General features: G+C 44.5%; 1 protein-coding gene across 7 annotated transcripts in view; it reads right to left on the reverse strand.

The window, feature by feature from the left end:
- HDAC11 (histone deacetylase 11) overlaps positions 1-25,135 on the reverse strand; it is a 54,952-nt gene that overhangs the window by 12,735 nt on the left and 17,082 nt on the right. For 2 of the 7 annotated variants that reach the window (XM_072598250.1, XM_072598247.1), the window contains exons 4-11: positions 17,810-17,926; positions 14,846-14,888; positions 11,460-11,486; positions 9,224-9,300; positions 8,332-8,394; positions 7,668-7,764; positions 5,480-5,658; positions 459-3,796 (exon numbers count right to left, since the gene is read on the reverse strand). In XM_072598250.1, coding sequence (XP_072454351.1) covers positions 3,629-3,796; positions 5,480-5,658; positions 7,668-7,764; positions 8,332-8,394; positions 9,224-9,300; positions 11,460-11,486; positions 14,846-14,888; positions 17,810-17,926 — 771 coding nt within the window. In that variant the 3' untranslated portion in view covers positions 459-3,628. Of the gene's footprint in view, positions 1-458; positions 3,797-5,479; positions 5,659-7,667; positions 7,765-8,331; positions 8,395-9,223; positions 9,301-11,459; positions 11,487-14,845; positions 14,889-17,809; positions 17,927-25,135 lie in introns of those variants that run through there. The other 5 variants (XM_072598253.1, XM_072598248.1, XM_072598249.1 and 2 more) reach the window with 5 other exon arrangements.

Genomic DNA, 25,135 nt, shown 5'->3' on the forward strand with positions numbered 1-25,135 from the left:
ATGATACCAGCTGGATTAACAATAAGGCCAGTTCCCCGGTAACAGCAAAGAGATGCAGGCTCAGGAAGCCTGCAATAGTCCCCCCACTCCCCACCCCTGCTATTTCTGTGACTCCCTGCAATTTTGAGTGGTAGTCAGGCCTCACCCAAGGGACCCAGGAGTTATCCCTGGCATGAAAGCAAGTGGGTTTGGGGGCTACAAAGAGTACTGCTAAGCAAGATGGCTTTTCCCAGGATCAGGGCCAAGGGCCAAAAGGGTAACCCAGCTGCTCCCTTCCTCTCCTTCCTTCCACTCTCCTCCCCAACCAGAGGAGCTGATTTTCCTCTTTTAGAGAACAGAGTGCCCAGATACCACAGGTGAAACAGCAGGATCTAACTGGATCTAACTTACCCTGAGGGTCAGGCATCAGGAAGGAAAAGGCAATAACTCCCTCCCAGAATAATACTAAGCAGCCAGCATCAGTTGAAATTATTTTACTGATTTCCAAGAGGAACAGACACAAGTTAACCACAAAGCCAATTCCCTCTTCCCCCCCCCCCCACCTATGAAAGACAAGATGGCACTAGCATTGCATTTTAACCTTATATAAGTATCTTATAAAAATAACAAAAACTCATCAAGTACCATGGATCTGACAAATCTAGAAAACAAGTTAACAAGTCTCAAAGTGCATTGTGTGTGGCCAAAGAGGGGAGTGTGGGAGTGAAGGAGCAGGTACTGGGTGGAGCCCAAAGCAACCTCCTGCTTAATGGAGAGCAGGAGTCCTTGGAGCCAGATGTACCTCCGGCCAGCTGTCCACAAGGGACCCTAGCATCACAAGCAGAAAGAACTTGACAGTACATGAAAGCAGCCACATTATTGTTATTAAGAATATTACCTTACATTTAAATGGTGCTTTCTTGCTTTGCAAAGTGCTTTTTTATATTATTACTGTTTCATTTGCTTCTTGAGACACCCCTGCATGGTAAGTGGGGCAGGTGTTATTATCCTCATTTGACAGATGAGGAAACTGAGGCTCAAAGAGAATTAAGTGAGTCGCCCAAGGTTACATGGTGAGTTAGTGGTAGAGATTTCCAAATTTCTAGCTGTTACAGGCAGCAGCACTAGAATCTTATTTAAAGACTGGTCCAACCCTCTCTTATACAGATGAAGACATTGAGATTAATAGAGTGGAACTGACTTTTCCAAGATCACTCTGTCACTGCAGTGACCACGTTAGGGCTGGAGCTCAGATCTCTTGATTCCCAGGTCAAGGACCTTCCCACTGCCTTATGCTCCTTGCTCCCGGATAGGCAGCCTCTCAAATCAATGGCCACCCCCCTAAGTAAAAACCATGCTTAAAAGTTGTCAAAATCAAGTCCTTAAGGAAGGCCTGGAACATGAGAATTCCCCAGTGAGTGGCTACCAAGTGATAGACAGGACAAACCTGACTCAAAGGCCCTGGTCTACAACCAGGGAAGGTCACAGGATCAAAAATCTAGAGCCGAAATGGATCTCAGACACCATCTGGTTCCACCCTTCTTTTGACAGTTGAGGAAACTGAGGCCCTAGGAAGTGACATGATTCACCCAGCTGCATCTTTTGTAGATGTCTTAGCACAGTGGCCTCTGCATCCCTCTCAGGTCTCATCAAGGACAAGGGATTATGGGACATTGGGCCCATGTGGGTCTTTTCTCTGGATGATCTTCAAGGTCTCTTGTAACTCTGACATTCCATGTTCTAAATTCTTTTCTATCCTGAACTTTCTGAGGTTTTTTGATGGAGGCCCAGGCATGGGCCCCAGCAGAGCACATGGAAAAGGATACATTTGCCAAGACCCTTTCAGAGAAAACATGCCTTTTCTTTTCTCAATAAATGGTCAATAAATGTGCTTCAGAGTAAGGAATCAAGAGGTCCAGAGCTGCCTCAGTCTTGAGCTTGTGTCTCAACTGGAGAACACCCAAAGACAAGGCTCTATCCAAGAACTACTTTTTTTCAGATCTCTGGAGAAAAGACTTAGCTGTGGTTTAAACCCCAATTCTATGAAAACGATGCACATTCTTCTTCCAAAAAAACTTTCCCCTCATCTTGGATAAGCTGGCTTATCCACAATATTGGAAAAGAAATGCCTTTACATAAAAAATGGATGCTCATTCTCATTCTCATTCCCTCTCTCTCCCTCTCTCTCTCTCTCTCCCTCTCTCCCTCTCTCCCTTCCTCTCTCCCTCTGTCTCCCCCTCTCTCCCCTTTCTCTCTCTCTCTCTCTTTTTCCATCTATTTATCTCTCTTTCTCTTTCATTCTTATCCCTCTGCTATAGCTAAATACATGAAGATGAAAAGTGTTTTCATTCTCCAGTCTTCCCTCTACCCCCACTGCCTACCACTGATCAATTTTAACAGGAAGCCTGCAAGAGTCACATTTCAGCCTTCTCCTAGCCTCACTTTGGGGCAGAAGAGTCCCCACCCACCCATCCAACCTGCTCACAATGGTTAACTACCTCCTGATTGGAGGATAAAGTTCCAGCCCAAGCAGGTTTTCCTCAGACAGTCAGAAGCCAATGTTAGCCTTGAAAACAGGACATAAAAGCCAGGGGTCCTGAGACTGTGGCCAGTCCACATAGCTGCTTCTTTTTCTAGTGAAAAGGAGGCTTATCCAACATGGGGGAAACTGGAATCCTCCAGTTTCTTTTCCACACTGGGCAATATCCCAATCATCCCATTCCCTCCTCAAAAAAACAAAAACAAAACAAACGTGCCCCCCAGGACTCCCAAACCCACTTTATCCACCTCTCCTATCAGAAAAGATGGTGGGACAGAAACTGGGGTGAGGAGAGGGAAAAGGAGAGAAGAGATATGAGAACCAAAGAAGGAGAAAGTGGAAAGGGAGGGGAAAGAGGCAGGTCGGAGAAGGAATAAAAAGGGTGTGGGGATTGGAGGAAGGGGGAAAGCTGAGAAGGAAGGGGATCACTGATAGGAGAGGGTCTTTTTCTATTACCAGCTGTCTCCTAATTCTTGGTTACTCATCAGGATTCAGAGAAAACCAGAGCCCTATTTCTCCCAACACTTCACTGTCCCTCATAACCTCCACATCTTTCCTCACAACTTACCCACAACTCATCTGCAACCCTGATCTTGGACTATTCTCTCCAGACACCTTTCCTTTCTCCTCTCACATACATTTCCAAAAATCTAAGACAGGCGCTTATCCCACAATCACTGTCCCCAGGAGGAGACCTTGTCAAAGGCCCCTCTCTACCTCTCAGAATCTCCTCCCTCTCTCCCCAGGACAGGAGAGGAATCAGCCCATGCAGCAATCACCCTGAAGGATCAATCTTGCTTTCCACACAGAGATTGCCTCAGGCATCCCCTTTCAAAGTTAGCCCCCCAGATCAACACAGAGATCTGCATGGATGAGCAAAAACAGGTCCTTCCCCCACTCTGCTGCCTTTGAAAGTGGTTAAAAAAAATAAATTCACTTTACAGGGCCCTGGCTCCAGATCTGTTGTATTGCAGATGACCCTGACACCAGTCTAGGGTTAAAGTCTTGCCTATTGCATCTGTTTTTTAGAAAACAAAATTTTTCCGGGAGAGGGATGGCAAAGGCTGTCTTTTAGGTGGTCCCAGTCATTTACACAGTGTGCTGGGCTTCTCAGATCGGCTCAAAATGGTCAATGAGGCCCATGTTGTACAGGTTGAGGATGGAGTCAGCTATGATCCGTGCTGTATGTTTCTGGTAGCCTCCAGAAGTCACCATTAAGATTGGTATGTTGTGGTTTCGGGCAGCCTGGAAAACCATCTCATCCCTCTTGATGATGCCCTGTAGGGATATGGGCAGGAGAAGGTCTAACATTATTTGGGATAGAGAACTTGACTCAGGAGAAGGTCCAGAAAGTTTAGACAGATGGGGAAAGCCTCTTTCAACAACAGTTGGGTTACTACTAAGGAGAGGTTCTACTCATGAACTCTGGCTTTCCTCTCCCACTACAGACCCTCAAAAGTCTATCCTCCTTTGAGGTCACATTTGCTTAACTCTGGGTCTATTTTTCTCATGGATAAAAGGAAAAATTTGGATGAAGTGATGCTGAAGTTTCCTTGAAGTTCTAAGATTAATGGACATATGGGCAAAACCTCCAGTGCCACAGACTTCATAAGAATCTATTCTCCATTCCAAATCCCCTCGGGGTCTAGGAGACCCTGCCCTTTCCAGCATGAAAAGCATATTCCTTCACTCCCTGGTGATCTGCTGCTGGCTAGCACTGTCACCCAGACCAGAAGCCATACACTGTATGATAACCCTCTAACCCTAGGAATTCCTGCCCTGGGCTCTTTTGTCTTGACTGGCATGGTTGTTCTTGTCACCCATTGCACCCACATTTTACCTGATGGCCATCTCCTCACCAGCCACCACACTCTCCACTCCCACCCTCTTTCCAGTTCTGAAACCATAAACAAACCAACTCTGTCATTGCCCTTAGACAGAGTCAACTTACTCTCCTCCGGCTTCACTTACCGTCCCAGTAACTTTCCAAATCAAAGCATCCCTCCCCAAACTTGGGGCATTGTCTCCCTCGTAAGAATGTCAGTCAGTGAATAATCAACTAATCAATTAACATTTATTTTAATTTAATTTAATTAACCTACTATGCACCAGGCATTGTGCTAAGTGTCGGGGATACAAAAAGAGGTAAAAGATAGTCCCTGGCCTCAAGGAAACAAGTGAGAGAAACAACATATGTAAATAACTGTGTATATACATGATGCAAACAGTATAAACGGAAGGTACTCTCAGAGGGAAGGTACAGGGTTAGAGGTCATCTTAGGGAAAGGAAGGCTACCTATGGAAAGTAAGATTTGAGAGCTAGTTCTTGAAGGAGGGTCAGGGAAGCCAGGAGTCAGAAGTGAGGACAGAGAACATTCCAAGTGCAGGGCACAGCAAGTAAAAACACAAGGAGGCTTCATTTATGAGGAACAGTAAATAGGCCAGGATAGCTGACTGCCAGGTATACAGAAGGGAATGATGTGTAAGAAGTCAGGAAAGAAGGGAACGGGCCAACCTGTGAAGGGATTTTAGGGCCAAATAGAAGATTTCAAATTTGATCTTGCAAGAAATGGGGACTCCCTGGAGTTTACTGAGTCGAGGGCATATGGCCTCGCTATCATTCTAAGAAAATCACTTTGATGCTGAGGGGAGGCTGCACTGTGGTCAGAGGGTATACATTCCCTGAGAAAGTGACTGTTTTTACTTCTGCACTTGTATAGTCTCATCATTTAGTCCACTGCTCAGCATGTTAAATGTTTTTTCATTCATTCATTCATTCATTCATTCATTCATTCATTCATTCATTCATTCCTCCCTGGCAGGAAGCTCTTCCTTAAACTTAAACCTAGAAATCCCCAATGTCATCTAAGACCCCTAATCCTCAGGGGATATGACTGATTTCCAAAGACCAATCAGAGTGTCTCTATTTCCAAGAACCCAAGCCCTAAGAACTGGACTCACCTCGGCCGATACAGAGAGACCACCCAGAGGGTCGCCCTCCAGGATGTCTGTGCCTGCATTGTAGATCATCACATTGGGCTTGTGCTCACTCAGCGCCGCTTCCACATGCTCAGCCACCTTCTGCAGGTAGTCTGTGTCTCCCGTTCCCCACTCCAGCTCAACCTTCCGCTTGATGGCACCTAAAAGTCAGGGAGGGCTAAGGAGAGGCTTTAGCAGAGGTCAGCACCTCATGGGTCCAACACAACCATCTCCACAAGGTGCCTGTCTGATGGACTCCTAGCAAAGACTATGATGAATTGGGGTCTTGTCAACCACTTTCATTCCACAGGCAGCAAAATGTCAAGTTAGCAATAATGTACCTCTGGCACCCTTCCCCTCCCACCTCAACTCAAGACTCTTGGTATCTTCAGTCTGTCCCTTCTCTAGTATCCTACCCACCCAGTTCTCCTGATTCCCAGGCATCCTTGGCCCTCCACTCAGCAAAGCTCAACTGTCCTGTGGCCCCTACCCCTCGGAGAGTCCTGACCTCTGATAGAGAGAAGGAGAGAAGATGTCACAAAGAGGCACCATGAAGCCAGAAGGTAAGAGTTCAAATGTGGCATAGTGCAGAGAGGAAGGAGCTTGAGTCTGAACATGGGATCCAGCTCAGGAACCTCAGATTCCTCCTTTGTAAAATTAGGGGTTTGGACTGGATGATCTCTAAGCTCTGATATACTCTGTGTGTTTCAGGAGCAGCAGGGGAAAGGGAAGAGAAGGGAATAAGCCTTTATTAAGTACCTACTATGTGCAGGTTCTGCACAAAGAACTTTTCACAAATGTTATCTCATTTGATCCTCAGAACAACTCTGGAAGGTAGGTGCTATTATGACCCCCATTTGCAGTTGAGGAAACTGCGGCAAACAGAAGGTAAGTGACTCGCCCAGGGTTACACAGCTAGGAAGTTTCTGAGGTCACTCAGGTATTCCTGACTCCAGACCTAACACTGTGCCTCCAGCTGCCTCAGCAGGGTGAGACACAGCTTAATGTAATGGACAGAGTGGATTTGGGAGTCAGGAAGACTTGAGTTCAAATTCTTTCTCAGACACTTACTATCAGGGTAATCCTGAACCAGTCACTTAATCTCTGTTTGCTTCAATTTCCTCATCTGTAAAATGGAGCTAATAGCACCTCCCTCAACAAGCTGTTGTGAAGGTCAAATGTAATTACTGAAGCGTCTGAAGTGTGCCAGAAAGCACACTGGGTTTTAAGTCAGAGGCCCAGCGTTCCACTACCTGCTCTGCTACTTTCTACCCCATGACCTCGCGCAAGTCTCTTCTCCCCCAGAGCCATCATTTCCATATCTATAAAGTGAGGGGACTGGACTAAAGGATCTCTAAGGTCCATCCCAGCTCCAAATGCTTATAGTCTCATAGATGGTAAAGCTAGAAAGTCAAGCCCCATCAGCACAACCAACCTGAACTGTCATAGCTGGAATTGTTCTGAAAAGAAGGTCGAGAATGGCTTCCAGCTCACAACCCCAAAAGAAGGTCTGGGGCCACATAACAAGGAGGGGGAAGAAGTGATGCTGGTCCTCCCATTCTCGTCCTTTCTTCAGGCAGTTGGAAAAGATCATAAAAGATCCAAGAACTGAGTCTGGATGACAAATACAGACCATCCCTGAGATGTAAACATCCACCTAATAAACACTCCTTACCAACAATAAGCTCATATGTAAATGAAAATGGAAGGATCCAGAGCAAGGGATGGAGAAAAGAGATTTTTCTTTCAAGATGCAGCGACAATGGAGGGGAACATATGCTTCCTGCCTCCCAAATTCCCAGATGGAACTTAAGACACATTCTCCCACACAAACAATGGGCAACTGCAGCCAGACCAGTCAAGTGTTTCATTTATACTGTGGGCTAGACAGACCTCTAGGGGACCTGAATAGCCCCTTAATCATTATTCCCATGGGAAAATGAATTTGGAGTCCTGAACCACTGGCCTACAAATGATCTTTCAACCCAACTCTACTGGGTAAATGTGTTTGGGGGGACACAGAGGAGAGGGTGCCTGGACATTCATACTTATGAATTTTAAAAATGTGTGCTGGATTCTCTCCCAAGCAGTTTTGACATTACCATCTTACACTTTGTCCACAAGGAAATCACCGTCTGGGACCACCAGCCTAACAGTGTAGCAGACTCACGTTTAGCAAAACCATCCCCTGGGTAAATGTTGCGGTTATAGATATCCACAATGTACACTCGGCTGTCATCCATGAAATCCCTCTCATGGCCATTTCCCTAGGGGAAAACACACCACTAGTGATCCTCTTCTGCAAGACAATGTCAACACGCCAGCAATGCCAATGCCCCATGAAGAATGCCAAAATGTACACTGTGCAGGATTATTGTGAGAATCATATGGAATGATAGATGTAAAGTGCTTCACAAATGCTAAAGCTCAGTGCAAAGAGGAACAGCTCTCATCACCATCATATCGTTATTATTATGGATAGGGACTGAGCCTGCAGTTTCATTGGCATAGAGCACGGGTAGGTACTTTCAAGTAGGCACTGCTTTTGATTGCTGACAGAAGGGAACACCACACATTTCCTTGTACGTAGAGACTTCTGAAGATGATGACCCCAATCCTTCCTCCATCTCCCTTTATGATATTCAGCAACATCTATCCCTGGGCACGATGCCCTCTGATATTGTGCAGCTGTGTGAATAGGATTGTGTTTCTGTGGAGAGTGTACTATCCTGAGAGTGCATGCTGACTGGGAGAAAGGATCATGGGGAGGCATGGACTGTCAAGACAGGACACTGACTCTGAGGTTTCCTTCCCACATAGAACAGGGAACCCACCTGGTGCGCATCTAAGTCAATAATGGTGGCTTTTGAGATTCCTTCTACTCGTTCAAATAGAAACTGCTCAGGAGAGAGGAGAGAAAAAGGAGAAGCAGAGAAATCAACACCCACCAGGCAAGTATCTCAGTAGCTGATTGTTCAAAATCCCCATGAGTTCAGGGAACTCTCTGGACAATTACATAAGGCTCTTACCTAAAGAATCAAACTTCCCCTCCAAAGGAGTGACCGTCACAGTGAGGTATTCTATCTGTCAGCGGCTTTCCTTTGGGGGCTGTAAGAGGGCAGTTGGGGAAAAGACCCTCTACTAACAGTTCACTGATAAAATTCAAAGTTTCAAATGTTTCAAACCCTTTGTATTCATAGCAGATACAAATCCATGCCAGCTACCACTATTATTGTGGTGGTGGTGGTTACCTGGTGTTTGCCCCTCCAGCCCATCCTGGAACTCAATGAAGACTAGGTTTAGGGCTCTCTTCAGCCGCAGGTTATACTCTGGGTAAGAGGGAGAGTGTTTTTCACCCAAAGGCATATTCTCCATCTAATGGGTTATGATCAAGCCCAGAGTTTCACAGAATTAAAAATCCATTATTTCTGGGCTTTTTTCCCTTTTTGTGGGGAGGAGTCAGATTTGTCTGGGGGCCCCTTTCCTGTGTCTTTACCTCCATCCTCTTCTCAGCCAGTTTATATCCACCACTTCTTAAGGCCTGGCTCACTGTTGTGGTTTAATGGAAAGAGCACTGGCCTTTGACTCCTCAAAGTACTGGGTTCTGGCTGGACCACTGTTGGACTAGATGACCTCTAAGGTCCTTTTTAGCTCCAAGTCTTATGATCCAATTGGTCTACCTTCCCTGTGTCTCTTACTTAAAGGCATCATCTCCATAGGTCTTACCTTGATAGAGAGTGTAATATCAGCATACGCACAAAATCCTCCTCCCTTGTCACTGGAGCAGTGATGAAACCCACCACCTGCAGGGAAAAGAAACCATTCAATTGGTGGTTCCCATTGGTGTCTTTGTCCCCTGCTGCCAGATGACATCCCCCCTTCTCCTGGCAGCTCCGACTCCCTAGTACCTTAGCTCTAGATAAGGACCCTCAGAAAGGATCAAAGTCTATTCTAGCCACATTCTTGCAGGCTCTTCATCCCTTTCCAAGATCCTCTCTCTAAATGGCACTGACAAGCTCCACTGGTTGATCTTCCAGGAAATTAATAGTCCATGAAGAAGAAAGCCTGCATATGGTCATGGTTATAGTAGATCTGCCATAATCTGGTTTCCCTATGCTATCAATTGCTTAGGCACCTACTATGTTCCAGGCACTGTGGTAAGCACTGGGACCACAAAGAAAGGCAAAAAACAGTCCCTGCTCAGATAGACATAGATATTTAGTGTAATGTGTGTGTATATATATGTGTGTGTGCATATGTATGTGTACATGCATGTACACGTGTATGCATGTGTACAGCATATACATGCTTGTGTGCATACATGTATTGCTGTGTGCATGTATGTGCACGTGCATGCATGCATGTGTGTACATGTGTGTGCATTGTGTGTATACACAGTATAGCTAGAAGGGACTGACAGAGGAAGAAAAAGCATTAGCTGAGGCTAGGGATGGGGGCAATGCTCAGTTTGGACTGCTCTGCAATGCGGACCACCCCATCCAGGCCAGTCTCCTTTCTTATGACAGATTTTGTACCTCTGGCCCTTTGGCATACTATTCCTCACTTGTCCCATCCCCAAGTGACCATTCCTAACTCCAGAAATAAGAAAGTCTTCGAGCTCCAGCACAGGAGCATTGATTAAAAGCTACAAGGGCCCCTAGGGACTGCCTAGCCCTACCTCCTCCCATTACAGATCAGTAACTTGATCAAAGATCACATAATTATGAACATGCTTCCCATCCTTCAAAGCCTAGCTCCAGCAGTACCTTCTGTATAAGGCAGTTTCTGATCATTCCAGCACCTGCCAAGCTCTCTCTTGCTCTACTTCCCATCACATACATAGTCTGTATCGTGTGACCCAACACTGGCATTGTCTACGAATCTCATCTGTTCCAACACACAAGCTCTTCAAAGGAAGGGGGTTTGTGTCTTTTCCATCTCTCGTGGCACAATTAAACAAAAGGCTGACTACACAGCAGATGCTCTGAAAACACTTGCTTAAATGCCCTTCTTCCTCTGGCCGGCTGCCTTCACACACTCTACAATCCAGTCCAATTGCCCTTGAGGATGCTCCTCAAACAGGACACTCCATTTCCCATCATCTCTCATTTCCTACCTCTCTGCCTTTGTACTACTAGTCCTGCAAACCTGAAATGCCCCCCACACCTCATCAACACCTCTTGGAATCCAGATGAATTTCAAGATTCAGTACAGTCATCACCTTCTAAATGAGACCTTTTCTCAGCCCACCACTTTCTAGTGCCTTTTTCACCAATCCACCTTTTATCTATGTTGCCTGTGCCTAGGTGTGTCAATGCGTTGAATGTAAGGGAAGGGGCTGTTTTATCCTGGTCTCTGGGTTCTTATTTGCACTATGTCTAGAACAGGGCCTGGCACATAGTAAGTGCTTAAGAAATAGTATTGGTTGAGTGATCGATGGGGCACACAGCCTAGCACTTGATATAATTGGAGCAGGAGGACCAGGGGACATGGGAGCAGCTGGGGTCAGAAGGATTTCCTCACATCTGCCTCCCCCGCCCAATCACTGTGATGAGGGTAAGGGAGGATTCTCACACTGGTGCTGCTGCTACTGAGAATCCCAGATTTCAAGTTTGCAGCCCAAACTGCATCTTGGGTCTTGGGTTTGCAGCCCAAGCTGAATCAGGTCAATAATGGGCAGACAAAGTGCACCCTCTGGTGGTCTCACTGATTTACAGCAGCACTGCAAGCCCCCAAGCTCTGAGGGCAGGCTGTGCATGCCCAGGAGACCAGAGTCACTGACTTCCCAGCCAGAGTAAAAGAATCAACCAGCCTCAAATCTTCTCCCTTTCTCCCCATCTTCTTCTTGTCCAGTGGAAATAACAACAATAATTATAACTTCATATTTATATGGTGCTTCACAGTTTATAAAGAGCACTGGCTGTGAGGAATGACTTGGACACCGTGGAAACATTTACTTCACCTCTCTCTAAAGCCTCAGGTTCTGCACCTGTAAAATGGGAATTTTTGTATCATCAACCTCACAGGAATGTTGTATGGAAAACACTCCAGTAAACTGCTATATAAAATGAGTTCACTATTATTATAAATAATAATAATACTCAGGATGGCAAAAGACTGCTATATAAACAGCTCATTATTATTAATAATAGGACAGCAGAAGAATGCTACTATAAATTAAGTTCATGATTATCAACAATGATAGTAATACTCACAATAACAAAAGACAAACTATTGTGGTCCTGTCTATAACGACTGAATGACAGATTGAATCATCACATAACCCCCCCACCTTGGGGGAAACGCAAAGACATCCATTCAACCTGTCAGGTTTTTAAAAGGTTGCTACTGTTGTTCAGTAGTTTTCAGTTTGATGCCCTGTGACCACATCTGGACTCTTCTTGGCAAAGATGCTGGAGTGGTTTGCCATTTCCTTCTCATTTTACAGATGAGGAAACTGAGGCAAACTTGATTAAATGACTTGCCCAGGGTCACATAGCTAGTAAGTGTCTGAAGCCAGATTTTAAAAGGTATAGATACAGAAAAAATGGAGGGAAAGACTTATGGGCATTTCATATTGAGGCACAGCTATTCATCGATTCATCAAGTATTTAGTTGGTGTTACTATGTGAGGTGTTAACGTAGAAAAGACACCGACTTGGAGTCAGAGGACGTGAGTTCAAACTCAGTCTCTTCTACTTGCTTCCTGCATGATGATGAAGAGATGAAGCCTCACTTGCCCAGGCCCTCCTTTCCACATCTGTAAATGAGGAGGACAGACAAGATGCTCTCTGAGGGCTAGCTCTTTGTGCTTTACAAAGCTAGACACTGGGGAGTTGGGCAGTTTGGTGGCTAGAATGGCGAACTTGGAATCAAGAAAACCTGAGTTCAAAACCTGCCTCAGGCACTTATTAGCTATGAATGATCCTGGGGAAGTCACTTAACATCTCTTATGGATATAACTGGGAGAATGAATCAAACAAGATGACATGGAAAGCACTCTGCACCCCTTAAAAGTGCCATAGAAATGCTAACTATCATTCTTATATTAATAGTCTGAAATCCTACTGCAGTACTGCCACGTCAAACCTAGTTTTGAACTCTACACTTGTTTCATTTTGTCCTTTTTTACATTTGTTCAAAGTTCAGTGTAGCAAAAAGTTCTCTTTGGCCCTAAATGTGCTTCTAGTTATTCTATTGACTAAGTCAAGATAGGCCAAAGAAGAGGGAGGTGCCTCTCCTGGACACATAAATAGCCAGAGACAAGCTGATGACAGTGTTTGGGGAAATCCTCCCAACCTCGCAGGAGCTCTGTCTCCCAAGTAAAGGTCACCTAGAAATATGATTAGGTTCTAGCCCTTTCCCAGGTCCTATTCTCTGCTGATGACAACAGGCTTTCCAAATATAGTGACAGTTCTTGAGAGGCAAAGACAAGAGAAGCCTAAGGCACACACGATATTAATCAAGACATGATACTTATTAATTAGCTTAGCCTGGCCCCACAATTTATCTTCCTCTCCTGCTTATACAACCTGATAAATTATTTCCAGAGCAACAATTCTGTCTGAGGAAGAAGGGATGGGAATTCCAACCCTAATGTCTGAGGAAGAAGGAACAGGAGTTTCAACTGCAAAGTCTGAGTAAAGGACAGGAGTTTCAGGCGCCTCCAGAAGGAAGTTTCAGTCCACTGACTACAACAGGTCAGCACAGCTTCCCTATGACAACGACCTTACACCCAGCAATGAGATTACAAGAGGCCAGCCCAAGCCTCAGACCAGATCACCAGAGCTGCTGCCAGCTTTGCAGGCTGGAATGATGGCCTTCGCTAGAGATGGAGCTGATGACAACAGCAGGCCTCCCCTGTGACAATTGCCACCAAGAACATCCTTGGCAACCGCCTTCATCATCCACCCCTCTGGAGCTGGTGCAGCTTCACTGGTCTCACTACTCTTCCAGAAGTCAGACTATCATGAAGCATTTATTAAGCGGTTACTTGATATGCCAGGCAGCATACTAACAAGCACTGTAGATAGATGAAAATAACTATTTACATACAAGATATATCCCGTGTAAATGGAAGGTCACGTCAGAAGGAAGACATGAGGGGAGGGGAAGGCCTCCTATGAAAGGTGGGATTTGAGATGAGTCTTGAAGGAAGTGGGGACTTGGTGAGGAAGGAGTCCATTCCAGATGTGGGGGGCAGGCAGCGAGAAGGACTGGGAAGTCACACACACTCGTGGATCAGCATAGCTAAATTGTTCAGCATGTGGAGGGGAAGAAAGTGTGAGAAGACTGGAAGGACAGCGGGGCGAGGATGTGAAGGGCTTTAACAGTCGATTTTTATGTTTACATTTTACATTTGAACCTAGAAGTAATAAGGAGCCATCTGGATTTATTGAACGGGAGCAGGGAGAAGGTGACGCCGCCAAATCTCCACTTCAGGAAAATCGCTTGGGCAGCCAGAGGAAGGGTGGACTCAAGTGAAGCCAGACTTGAAGGAGGGAGACCAACCGTCAGACTAGTGTAACTATGAAAGAGGTCAGCCATGGGGGGATGAGGGCCTGCCACAGAGTGGGCGATGTACACGGAGATGTGATAAGGATGGGAATGATGAGACTTGGCAACAAATGAGTCGTGTGGGTTGGGTGTGAGTGAGTAGATGAGGATGGTCACAAGGACCCTCAACAGAACAGGAGGGAAATATCCTGCTTTCAAGTCTGAGAAGAGGAGAGCTTCATCCTCCATCTCAAATATATGGGCATGATGTGTGTGTGTGGGGGGGGGGTGTCCTCCTACCTCCTATCTATACATAACCTTGGGGTGATCCAAGCCCCAGAAAGCTTTTAACAAATGACACCAAGGAGTGACATTTTGGACTTCATGACAAACCGGTGGGAGAAAGAGACCTTTGGGCAGAGGGATCTTGCTGGGCACCACAAATTATACCACTTAGGTAATGGCTCATTCCTCCCATATATGAAGCCAACCCTAGTGACGAGGCTTATCCTTCAGAGTTTGGGAAACAATACCATTTATTGGGAAAGAAGCCTAGGTCATGGAGTCAGAGGACCCCAGTTTGGTTCCTGGGTCTGTGTGACTCCCTCTCTGGACCTGTTTTCTCAACTATAAAATGAAAAGGTTAGATCAGACTACCTCTAGTACTAGGAATTCTGTGGATTTTGTAAAGGGATGACCCCACCAAAGTTTCCAAACCCCAACCTCTCAAGGGTCCATCTCCTAAAAGCCAACTGGGAGTACTCAGGCTGAAGAATGAGGGACAGGGACATGCACACACACATACACCCCACCCCCAAGGTTCTTCCAGGTTGCACTCCCTGTCGTACTTACCTATATTGATGGCCCAGCCTCGTTCAATAGCCAGTTTCCCAGCCTTTGGGAATAAGCACACAGAGAGAATGAACATCACCAAGGAATATTACCAGGTCTACGTGGGGTCTAGCCTCCTCTACCCAACAATCCAGAAATGGCAAAACTCAAAGCCTCCTGGGCAACATTCTTGGCCAGCTGGTCACAAAGCAATGGTGTAGAAAAAGGAGGAGAGGACTGGAAGGAGCTCTGGATTTAGGGTCACAAGACCTGGCTTCTAAACTCAGTTCTGCTACTGATTGGCTGTGAGTTGGGGGGCAAATCAACTCTGCTCTTCTGAGCCTCATTTCTTCATCTTATATTGTCTTCCTCCTCAGATTACTGTGAGGAAAGCACTTTGAAAGTCATGAACCTCTATCATAAAGGTAAACTCTTATGGTACTGGGGGGGAGGGCGGGGGAGAGCAGCTGGCCAGCCAAGGAAGAGGACAATATTGCTCATTCCAAAGCCTTCAAAGAGATAGAAATGCCTGTCCATTAGTATCTGTCGCTATTGGGCACTGCCCCAGTCCCTCTTTTCTCTTAGAATAAATCAGAACTATATAACCCTTTTGTTATTCAACTAAATAGGTATTAATTGAAGACCTACTAGTACAAGGGCCTGTGCTGAACACCATGGGAGACAAAAAGCTATGTGAAACATAGTCCCAGACCTAACAGAGCTTACAGCCTAGTAGGGGGAGAGAGGGTATATATGTAATAACCAAAATACTAAATAGAATATGCTAAGTCTAATGGGAGTCATGCAAAGAAAATGCTCAGAAAGCACAGACTAGGGGTGTTATTTAAGGTCCATTAGAAGATCTGTGTTTTGAAGGACATTTAAGAATTTACCAAGATTCCCAGGACTTGGCCAGCATGTTGGCTCAGGAGCCCTATCTGAGCCAAAGTTTTGGGTATTATGTTAAAGCTGATCTTGGATATTTAAAAACTTAGGATTTTAGGTTTTTGAGTCAGAAGGGAAAACCAAGATCATGTCATTCAATCCCCTCAGTGATGGTGAGAAAATGGAGGCTTTGAGGTCAAAGGTCAGTGTGGTAGTCACAGAAGTCTGGATTTGAACTCAGGTCTGTGGATTCCACATCCCTCATTCTTTTTATTACACTATTCTCTGCCCACTGCATCTTGATTCTACCACCCAACAGATTATCTATGTCAAGTTCATATTAATATTGTATACCCCATGCCTTAGCCTTGGCCTTGGGGATCACCTTCTTCAAGCCCAAAGTGAACTCTCTTGGGTGTGAAGAACGTAGCATCATATGCACTTCCTGGGGAAGCTGTTCATCCATATTTCATGACGGGTGTATTATTAATGAACTATGCTGGCTCAAGGCTGCCAACTAATGACAGGGTGCAGGAAGGATCGGTTGTAACAAGCTTGGGTTCCTGAGGAAAGAAGGCACAATCTACTGAAAACAGCACTCGGTTAGGAGTAAAGAGACCCGGGTTCTAACTGTAGCTCTTCCATGAACCAACTGTGTGACCTTTGGAAAGTTCTATCCTGTCTTTGGGCCTCATGAAAAATGAGAAATAATACCCAATCCCTGGGAGGCATCATGGTTCAGGAAGAATACGGAGCCTGAACTCACATCCTGGCTCTTATATTTCACATATGAATTTGGGAAAGTCATATGACTTCTCTGGGCCTCAGTATCCCTATCTGTAAAAGGAGGGGTTTAAGCTAGATGGCCTCAAAGGTCCTTCCAGCTCTAAATCTATGATCCTATGATCTACCCCATAGGGCTGTTGGGAGGGCTAAATGAAATGAGAGGTGAAAAGAATTTGCTTCCCTTTTAAGGGAATTGTTACTATTATAGTTGTCATGATTAAACAGTTTGTGCCACATAGCATCTTTAACTTGTATTCCCTGATTATTTCTTGTAGATTTACCTTATCTCCCCTCTAAATTCGCTGAGAATGAACGATGTGTCTTCCCCTAGACTTCAGAATGAGGCTGAGCAAAGAACTGGTGCTCAACAAGGGTTTGACAAATCTATCTGGCCCAAAGGAACACACACCTTCTGCATCCCTCGCTGTCCTCTCAAATATCCAAGAAATCTTCAGAGATGGCCACAAACTCAGAGACAGAAGGGAATCATCCATATATAGAATCTCACAATTCCAGAATCTCTGGGCCAGAATGGCTCATAGACTCACAGATACAGACTGGATAGGAGCTCAAAGGGCTTTTAGCCTGATGCCTTTCTGCTACAGCTAGGGAATTAAGACTGAGAGAGATTCAGGATTTGCCCAAAGTGACAAGTGTCAGAGGTGGGATTGGAATTTAGGTTCTCTGACTCCAGAGACTTTCTGGTATACCACAGCAACCTCTGAGTATCTCTGTTGAAGTCATCTATTCCAACCTAAAGCAAGAATCCCTATCATGATCTCTCAACTGGTCCTTCAGGCTCCTGTTGGAGACCTCCAGAGACAAGGAATTCATTACCTGCTGAGGCAGCCCATTCAACTCTAGTAAAACTGATAATGGGCTCCTGGTTCTCTTACACAGGAAAAAATAATCAGGACAGTCATTTACTCTTAAAGGAGTAATTAAGGACCTTTCAAGTCCTAATACTCCCTAAATTCTAGCCACTTCCTATCTGATATGGGCCTTCCCAATGGGCCAAAAATGGGTCATAAAGCCTACAAGACCTGCTGGTACAAGCCAAGAGGAGCTAGTCTTGCCTGCCTTCATGCCTCATGGACATATGGCATTTACAGGGAAGGGAGGGATGAGGCTCCACACCAAGCATTGGGAGAACAAGGGATCTATGGTTGGTCCTAAGTAACCCCAGGATCTGAGAATGAAAAGGAAGGCCAGGTGACATCTGTCCCTCCTTTCTAGCACCATCTTCCTCCTTGCTGCTGTGTTCCTGGCCAGCATCAGCTATGAGAGGGCAGAAACAGCACAGATTCATCTTACCATAATGGTTCCTCCTGTCTGGGTCCTTAAAGGCCTTAGAACATGCCTCTGCACCAGGAAGTTAGGAAGAAAGATGACTGGTGGAATCTCCGTGATTGTTGCCACTACAAAGGACCACTGCATGAAGAGACACAGAAACAGGGAGCACGCTCAGTGCTTGACGAATACTTGGAGACTTTGAAAGCTAATTTCTCCCCAGACACAGGCTTTCTTCCAGTGAGGGAGGAGCCCTTCAGGAGACCCACAAATTCTACTGACTGCCAAGGGGTGGTTTACAGTGGCAGTGCTCCGCAGTGGCATGCATGTAAATTGGATTTTAATAAAAAGAGCTACTCTTTGAATGCTTTGGAAAAACTGGCTACATAAAGATGACACATCCAGAATGTTTACTTTGCAAGTGGAATAGATCCTTTTGGGATAAAAATAATGCCTCCCCCTTAGTTTATCTGGTTTCTGTAAAATGAGGTCCACACATACTCCTCAGTCAGTCAGGGCTCTGTGGTTCCATCTAGATGCACCCCTAAAATTCTAGAAGGGTTACAACAAATTTCCAAATGGCCTCACTTCCGGGGAAGGGTCATGGATGTAAAGCTAAATGGGTCCTTTGAGAGCATTTAACCCAACCCCCTCATTTTACAAAGAGGAAACAGAGGCCCCAAGCGTTTCAGTGACTTGATCAAGGTCACAGAGGTAGTAAATATCAGAACCAGCATTCAAACTCAGCCCTTCTGATTCCAAATCTAGTTCCCTCATGGGAGAAGAATCATCCCAAAAGAATGTTTCTCTTTGCTAATTTGCCTCCTAGGAAATAGCAAAGTTCAGTGGGTAGGATAAGATGATTGCTCATTGTGAGGGAAAGGAGATAATGGATCAACTCTTTCCAGGTGGAAATACATTTCTGGCATCTACCAAATGAGCTCTGGATGCCTGGATCTGGCCAAGGCTCTGCTTTGAGATGAGAAGAACCCAGTTCCTATGACACCACAGAATTCAGACAGATCTTAAAACAGAAGATTCAGAGTGGGAACAGCCCTTCAGAGGTCACTGAATTCAAGTCCCTCGTTGCACAGAGGAGGAAACTGGGGCTCTGGAGAGCAGGGAGAGAGTAAATTACCTTCCCATTCAAGTAACTATGATCCAAAAAGGCACAATGCATTTTTTCCAGGTGCTGGATTGTCAGGGGTTGATCAGGCTCAAACATAAGTGAACTGCTTGGGTCACCCAGGGGCATCAGAGATGAAAATATGTTCAAAATATACATACACATACATATGCATACACACACTCACACACAAAGACACACCAAAGTTGATAATAAACTCAGTCGAGACCAGCCAAATACATTAGCTTAATTTCAAAAATACCCACCAAGATACTTGAATGGTATTAATTGCTAGCTATGCTTACATCACTGCTCCATTACAGGACCTCTGGGGCTAGAGTCTACAAGAGAAGCCACTGGGAAAAACAAGTTCCCCTCTCCAGCTCCAAGCTCTCTCCTAGGATCCAGGTCCACATTTCTTACTACGTGCCAGGCATGTTCACTGGGATGTCCCACGTGTACTTCAGACTCACCAGGTCTAAAGCCAAACTCTTCATCTTCTCCCTCAAACCTGTTTTTTCTCCTGATTCTTATTTTTCTTGATGGGACCTCCAACCTGCCAGGCACTCAACCTCAGACTCTAGGAGTCAACTTCTATTTCTCCTCTCCCTGACTCTCCACATTGAATCATGGCAATGCTACAAGTCAATCTCCAAAATGTCCCTTATAGCCATCCCCTTTTTTCCCCTCTCCCCTACCCATCTCAGTGATGTCATTACTTCTCACCCTGACAGCCACAATAGCCTATTAATCTAGTCTTCCTTATTCCAGTCTCTTCCAATACATTCTAAACCTGCTACTAAATGCATTTTACCATGGAGCAGACATTTTGCTTGTGTCACTCTCCTACTCCAAGATCTTCAACGTCTCCCTGTTGTCTCTAAGAATCAAACTCACACTTCCCAGCTTGACTGTGACTGAACATTTAAACATCATCACTCACTCTTTCCCCATAGATACACTATGTTCCCACCTCCTTGGACCGCTCACCACATGCTGATTTCCTCATTTTAACTAAGAGATTAAGGATTGAGATCCAGAGAAGTTAAGGGAATAGTCCAAGAACACACAGGCAAGTATGTGACAAAGCCAGGATAAAAACCTGATCCCCTGGAAACTAAGTTTTCTACTGTACCATTTTACCTTTGAGATCACATAGGAATCTGTGAGATGATTCAGGTCTGTTCTGGATGTTGGGGACAGCGGAAAGAACTAAAGAATAAAGCACAAACCCCAGACAGAACCTACTGAAAGACTAGATGGGAATGAGTGAGGAAAGCATCAACAATGCCTGTAGTTATGCATCTGGAGGACTGGGACTGTTGTAGTACAGCTGATGGCCTACTGGTACTGCCAATAGCCAAGGGGAAACTGGGACTAGAAGGTGTTTTGGGGGAAATGAATTAAAATTTTCAAATAATAACAGGAAGTCCAAATCCAAAAGGGTAAAATATAAGCGCTTAAGTTATTCATATATGTATGTATATAATACACATACACACATGTATATATTTATGTACATATATATGTATATATGAGTATACCTGTATACATACATATGTATGTATATGTGTGTATATATGTGTGCATGTATATATGTATGTATACATGTATAAGCTTAAGTTAAGGCCATAGATATATAGGGTGACCCAAAATGTTTTAAGCTTTAATAGCTTAATCACAGTCTTCTGTGACATGCTATATATTTGGAAGTCAGCAGTACAGAGGTGATAACCCAAATTGTAAATGGAAAAGATTTCTGACAATGAGTATTGGTGGGTGTTGTCCTTCATTCTCAAAAAGGATCAAAATGACATCACTATGTTAGAGTGTGTTATAGTGTGTCATTTGTGGCTGATCAGACCAATACAAGCTCAGAATGTTCTACCACAGGTTGAGCACAAATAGTCCATGTAAACACTTGGAGTGGATTCTCTAAATTTTCACATCTCGCATTTATTTTGAGCTACTTCAATTCCATTTTGCTCATAGAGCACAGCATCTTCTCTAATGAGGGCACACCATGCTGGCTGGTCCTATGCCTCCCATGCCATGCAATCAATTCCAAAGTTCTTAAGAAAGACTTTGAAAGTGTCCTCATATAGCTTTTTCTGACCACCAGGTGACTGCTTGCCTTGTATGAGTTCTCCGAAAATAATTTTTTAGGCAAGCATCATTTGGCATTTGAACAATGTGGCCAGCCCATTGGAATCGCACTCTACACAGAGTCTAAATGCTTGGCAGTTTTGTTTGAGAAAGGATCTCAGTGTTGGGTACCTTATCCTGCCAAGTAATCTTCAGAATCTTCCCAAGACAATTCAAAAAGAAGTGATTCAGTTTCCTGTCATGGCACTGGCATACTGTCCAGGTTTCACAGGCATACAACGATGAATGAAGTCAGCTCAACAGTTCTGTAGACCTTCAGTTTGGCAGGCAATCTAATTCCTCTTTCTCTCCCACACTTTCCTTTGGAACCTCCCACACACTGAGCTAGCACTGTAAACGTGCGTGTCAACCTTATTATCAATATACATCCCCGGAGAGTACACTAGCAAGGTAAGTGAACTTATCCACAGGATTCAAAACTTCTCCATTTTCTGTAACTGACGGTTCCATATATGGATGGGGTGGTGCTGGCTGATGGAGCACCTGTGTTTTCTTAGTGTTAATTGTTAGACTAAAATTAGCACAATGGCAGAAAATCTACCCATACTTTATTACATTTCAGTTTCAGAGGTTGCACTAATACACAATCATCTACAAACAAACAAACAAACATGTACCAACACTCCCTCCATTTTAGTCTTGGTTTGTAGCCTTTTCAAGTCTAACAATTTACCATCAGTTCAGTAGCTGACCTTAACGCACATTTGTCCTCATTGAGGGCGTTTAACAACATGGCTGAAAACATCACGTAAAAAGCATGGGAGCAAGCACACAGACTTATTTTGCTCCACTGATGACTGGGAAAGTGCAACAGCATTATCCATTACCCAGAACCTGGGTAAGCATGCCATCATGAAATTGATGTACAACACTGATCAATTTTCCTGGGCTACCAAAATTTGACACAATTTTCCATAAGCCCTCATAACCGACAATATCACTGGCGTTGGTCAGACCTACAAATGTTGGGTGAAAACCTCTATTCTGCTCCTGGCATTTCTCCTATACTTGTCAGGCACCAAACACGATATCAACACTACATTTGAAGCTACAGTGGCTCTCAGGTAGAGATAACCATCTTCCAGATGAATGATCAACCTATTAAGGAGGACTGCAGCAAGAATCTTGCCAGCAATGACTAAGAGAGAGACCCCTGACCCACTCCCTGTGATTGTCACAGGGCAATCTATTTCCTTTATTTTGATAGAGATGGACAATAGAGGCATCTGAACTCCTGGGGGATTAACTTCCTCTTTCCACATAACTTGTAAAACTTCAGTCAGCTTTTGTATTAGCAATGGACCGTCCCCCACCTTATAAATCTCAGCTGGAGTAAACACCAGGTGCATTGCCACAGGAGAGGAGCCTAATGGCATTCAAAATCTCTTCTTCAGTTGGAAATTTGTCTAGAGAGGGATTGACTTCAACCTGAGGTAAATAGTCAATGGCTTTGGCATTGATTGATGATGTTCTGTTGAGAACACAATGGAGCTGTTCAGCCCATCTCTCCAGGATCGTGTCCTTATCACTAATCAATGTGGCTCTATTGGCACTGAATAGCTGAGATGCACCATAGGTCTTTGGCCCCTAAATAGCCTTCAGGGCATCATAAAAGCACTTTGGATTGTTATTATCAGCATAAAACTGAATTTCATCTGCCTTCTTACTGAGCCAGGAATCCTGCATCTCTCTAAGCTTCCCTTATACTTTACTTTTGATGGAGTTAAATGCTGCCTTCTTAGAGAGGGATAAACTATCCTGCTGGTAAACCCTGTAGAGTTCTCATTTTTCATTTAGTAGCTTCTGAATTTCCCCATCATTTTCATCCAACCAGTCTTGATGTTGGCAAGTATTCTGACCCAGATGAGTGAATGCAGTGCTATACACCAAATCTCTGAAAGCTGCCCACTCCTTTCTGCTCTTCTGTTGCCAACCATGTGTTGGCTCAATCTTTCCTCTAAGTTAGGAACAAACTGTTCCCACTCAGAGAAGTGCTCTAATCTATTGATATTAAGTCTTCTGGTAGTCATTTTGCCTTAGGGGTGGCATTTTTGATGGATGTGAATATTTAGCTTGGAGAAAATATGATCAGTCCAGCACTCTGCACCACACATTGCCTATGTCACTCTCCCATATTGTCTCTTCTTACAATCACATAGTCTATTAAATGCCAATGTTTGCTGCAAGAGTGCAAAGTTGTATTGCATTTAGGTAAATGGGAAACAATGTTGGTGATGAGAAGGTCATGAGATGCACAAGTTCAGTAGTAAGTGACCTTTGCTATTGCTCCCAAGGTCTCCATGCCATATCTGGTAGTCTGAGCCTACTCTAGCATTAGTTACCCAGAATTATAAGCTTGTCCTCTTTTGGCACATTGATGATAAGAGTCTCCAGGTCTTCACAGAATTTTTCTTGGATTTCTTCAGAGTTTGTCATGGCGGGAGCACAGGCCTCACCAGGACTTGGGATCTAAAGAAAAAGTCTTGGTCCAGGTGAGATTGCTAGACTCATTACAATGATCCTCCCTCCTCTCATCTACACTCTGAGTTTTTACCCTATCTTTCCTTGATTTTAGAACACCAAAATTCAAGTTCCTACTCCCCCAACTCGCAGTCCCACTTCTAATCACCCACAGCAGTAAGTATAGTAAACTCTCAACCAAAGGCCACAGTATGGCACTGTCCAAACCAAATCACTACTGTAAGACAGCCCTCTCACAAGGCAAATCCCAGTATCAACTGAGCTTTTATTAATTCTTCTATCATCATTGTTATTTAAGAACTGAATACAACAACAATTCACATGACAAACAAAACAGCCATGCCGGGAAAAACCCAGGGGAGTCAGAGGCTGCCAAGCTGAAACCCATGAGGTGAAGGACAGGAACAGAATTTTGTACAACACACACACACACACACACACACACACACACCTGGATGGCCTGCATGAAACTGTGGCAGCACCTTGATTTGCCTTCCCCCAAAGGGGAGAGGATGTGAAGAATGAAGACAGTTTCAAAAAGGGGGATACCTCCAGAAAGCTCTCCAGGATATAGTTCTGAGTACCAGCCAAAAGGATGAGAAAAGTAAGAGGGACATTCAAATATCTCAAAAGGCAGAAGTATCATTTTACAAATTGGTCATTATTTAACCAAGGAGGTCAGATATGACAACTTGCTGAGAAATGCAGAAATGGGAGAGAATATCCAGCACCATTCTTTGAAAGTCACTTCACTTTCTGCATTTAGATTCCCAGTAACTTTATAATTTAAGCTTTCTCTGCATGTGCACATTGATTCTCATTCATCTAGCAAGTTTTCCTAGCCTGCTTCCCTTCTTGTTATGTACCATTTCAGCCAAATACCAGGCTGCCAGCCAAAGAGTTGCAGGTCTTTTTCAAGAACTAAACTTCACTCTCTTCCCTTTCATTTTTAATGAGCTTGTACTGTAATTGGCCCATCTAGAATTCTCACAGCTACTGGCCAACAAAGAAAACTATCTGTTGCCACCAGGAAATGACAACAGAAACAAGATATAGCCAGGGATGGGAATACTAGGAATGTGTTGTTGCTATCCTGAACCCTCTCATAAACATATATATTTATTGGAAGCTCCATTAAAGACATCAGCTGGTGAGGATGACCCTGAAACACCAACAGCTCTGAACAACTTAAAAGATTAATTGCTAATGAAGAACTCCCAACCCATGGGGTTACAATGTCCTGGACATCTGTACCCCACTGGTGTCCGTATGTGATATACGAAGTAATCAAAAGTAGCTGAGAGGAAGAAGGAGATGGAGATGATGAGCTCTTGTAATCTTGGGTGACAGCTGTTCTCCTAGGGCCAGAGCAACAGCCTCATGTACCTACCAGCTGGTCTCATCGAAGAAACTGGCCCTTTGGTGAACCAAGCCCCAGACAAATCAGAATTCAAGTTAAGATTTTTTTTGTCTTTAAAGGAGAAGCTCCCCTACCTCCCCCCTCCCAATGGAATGAGACCTCTCTCTCTCTGTTTACTTGCGAATAATTATGAAATAACTAAATAAGTAAAAGGAGA

Source organism: Notamacropus eugenii, chromosome 3, assembly GCF_028372415.1.
Source record: "Notamacropus eugenii isolate mMacEug1 chromosome 3, mMacEug1.pri_v2, whole genome shotgun sequence".
NCBI classification, from domain to species: Eukaryota; Metazoa; Chordata; class Mammalia; order Diprotodontia; family Macropodidae; genus Notamacropus; species Notamacropus eugenii.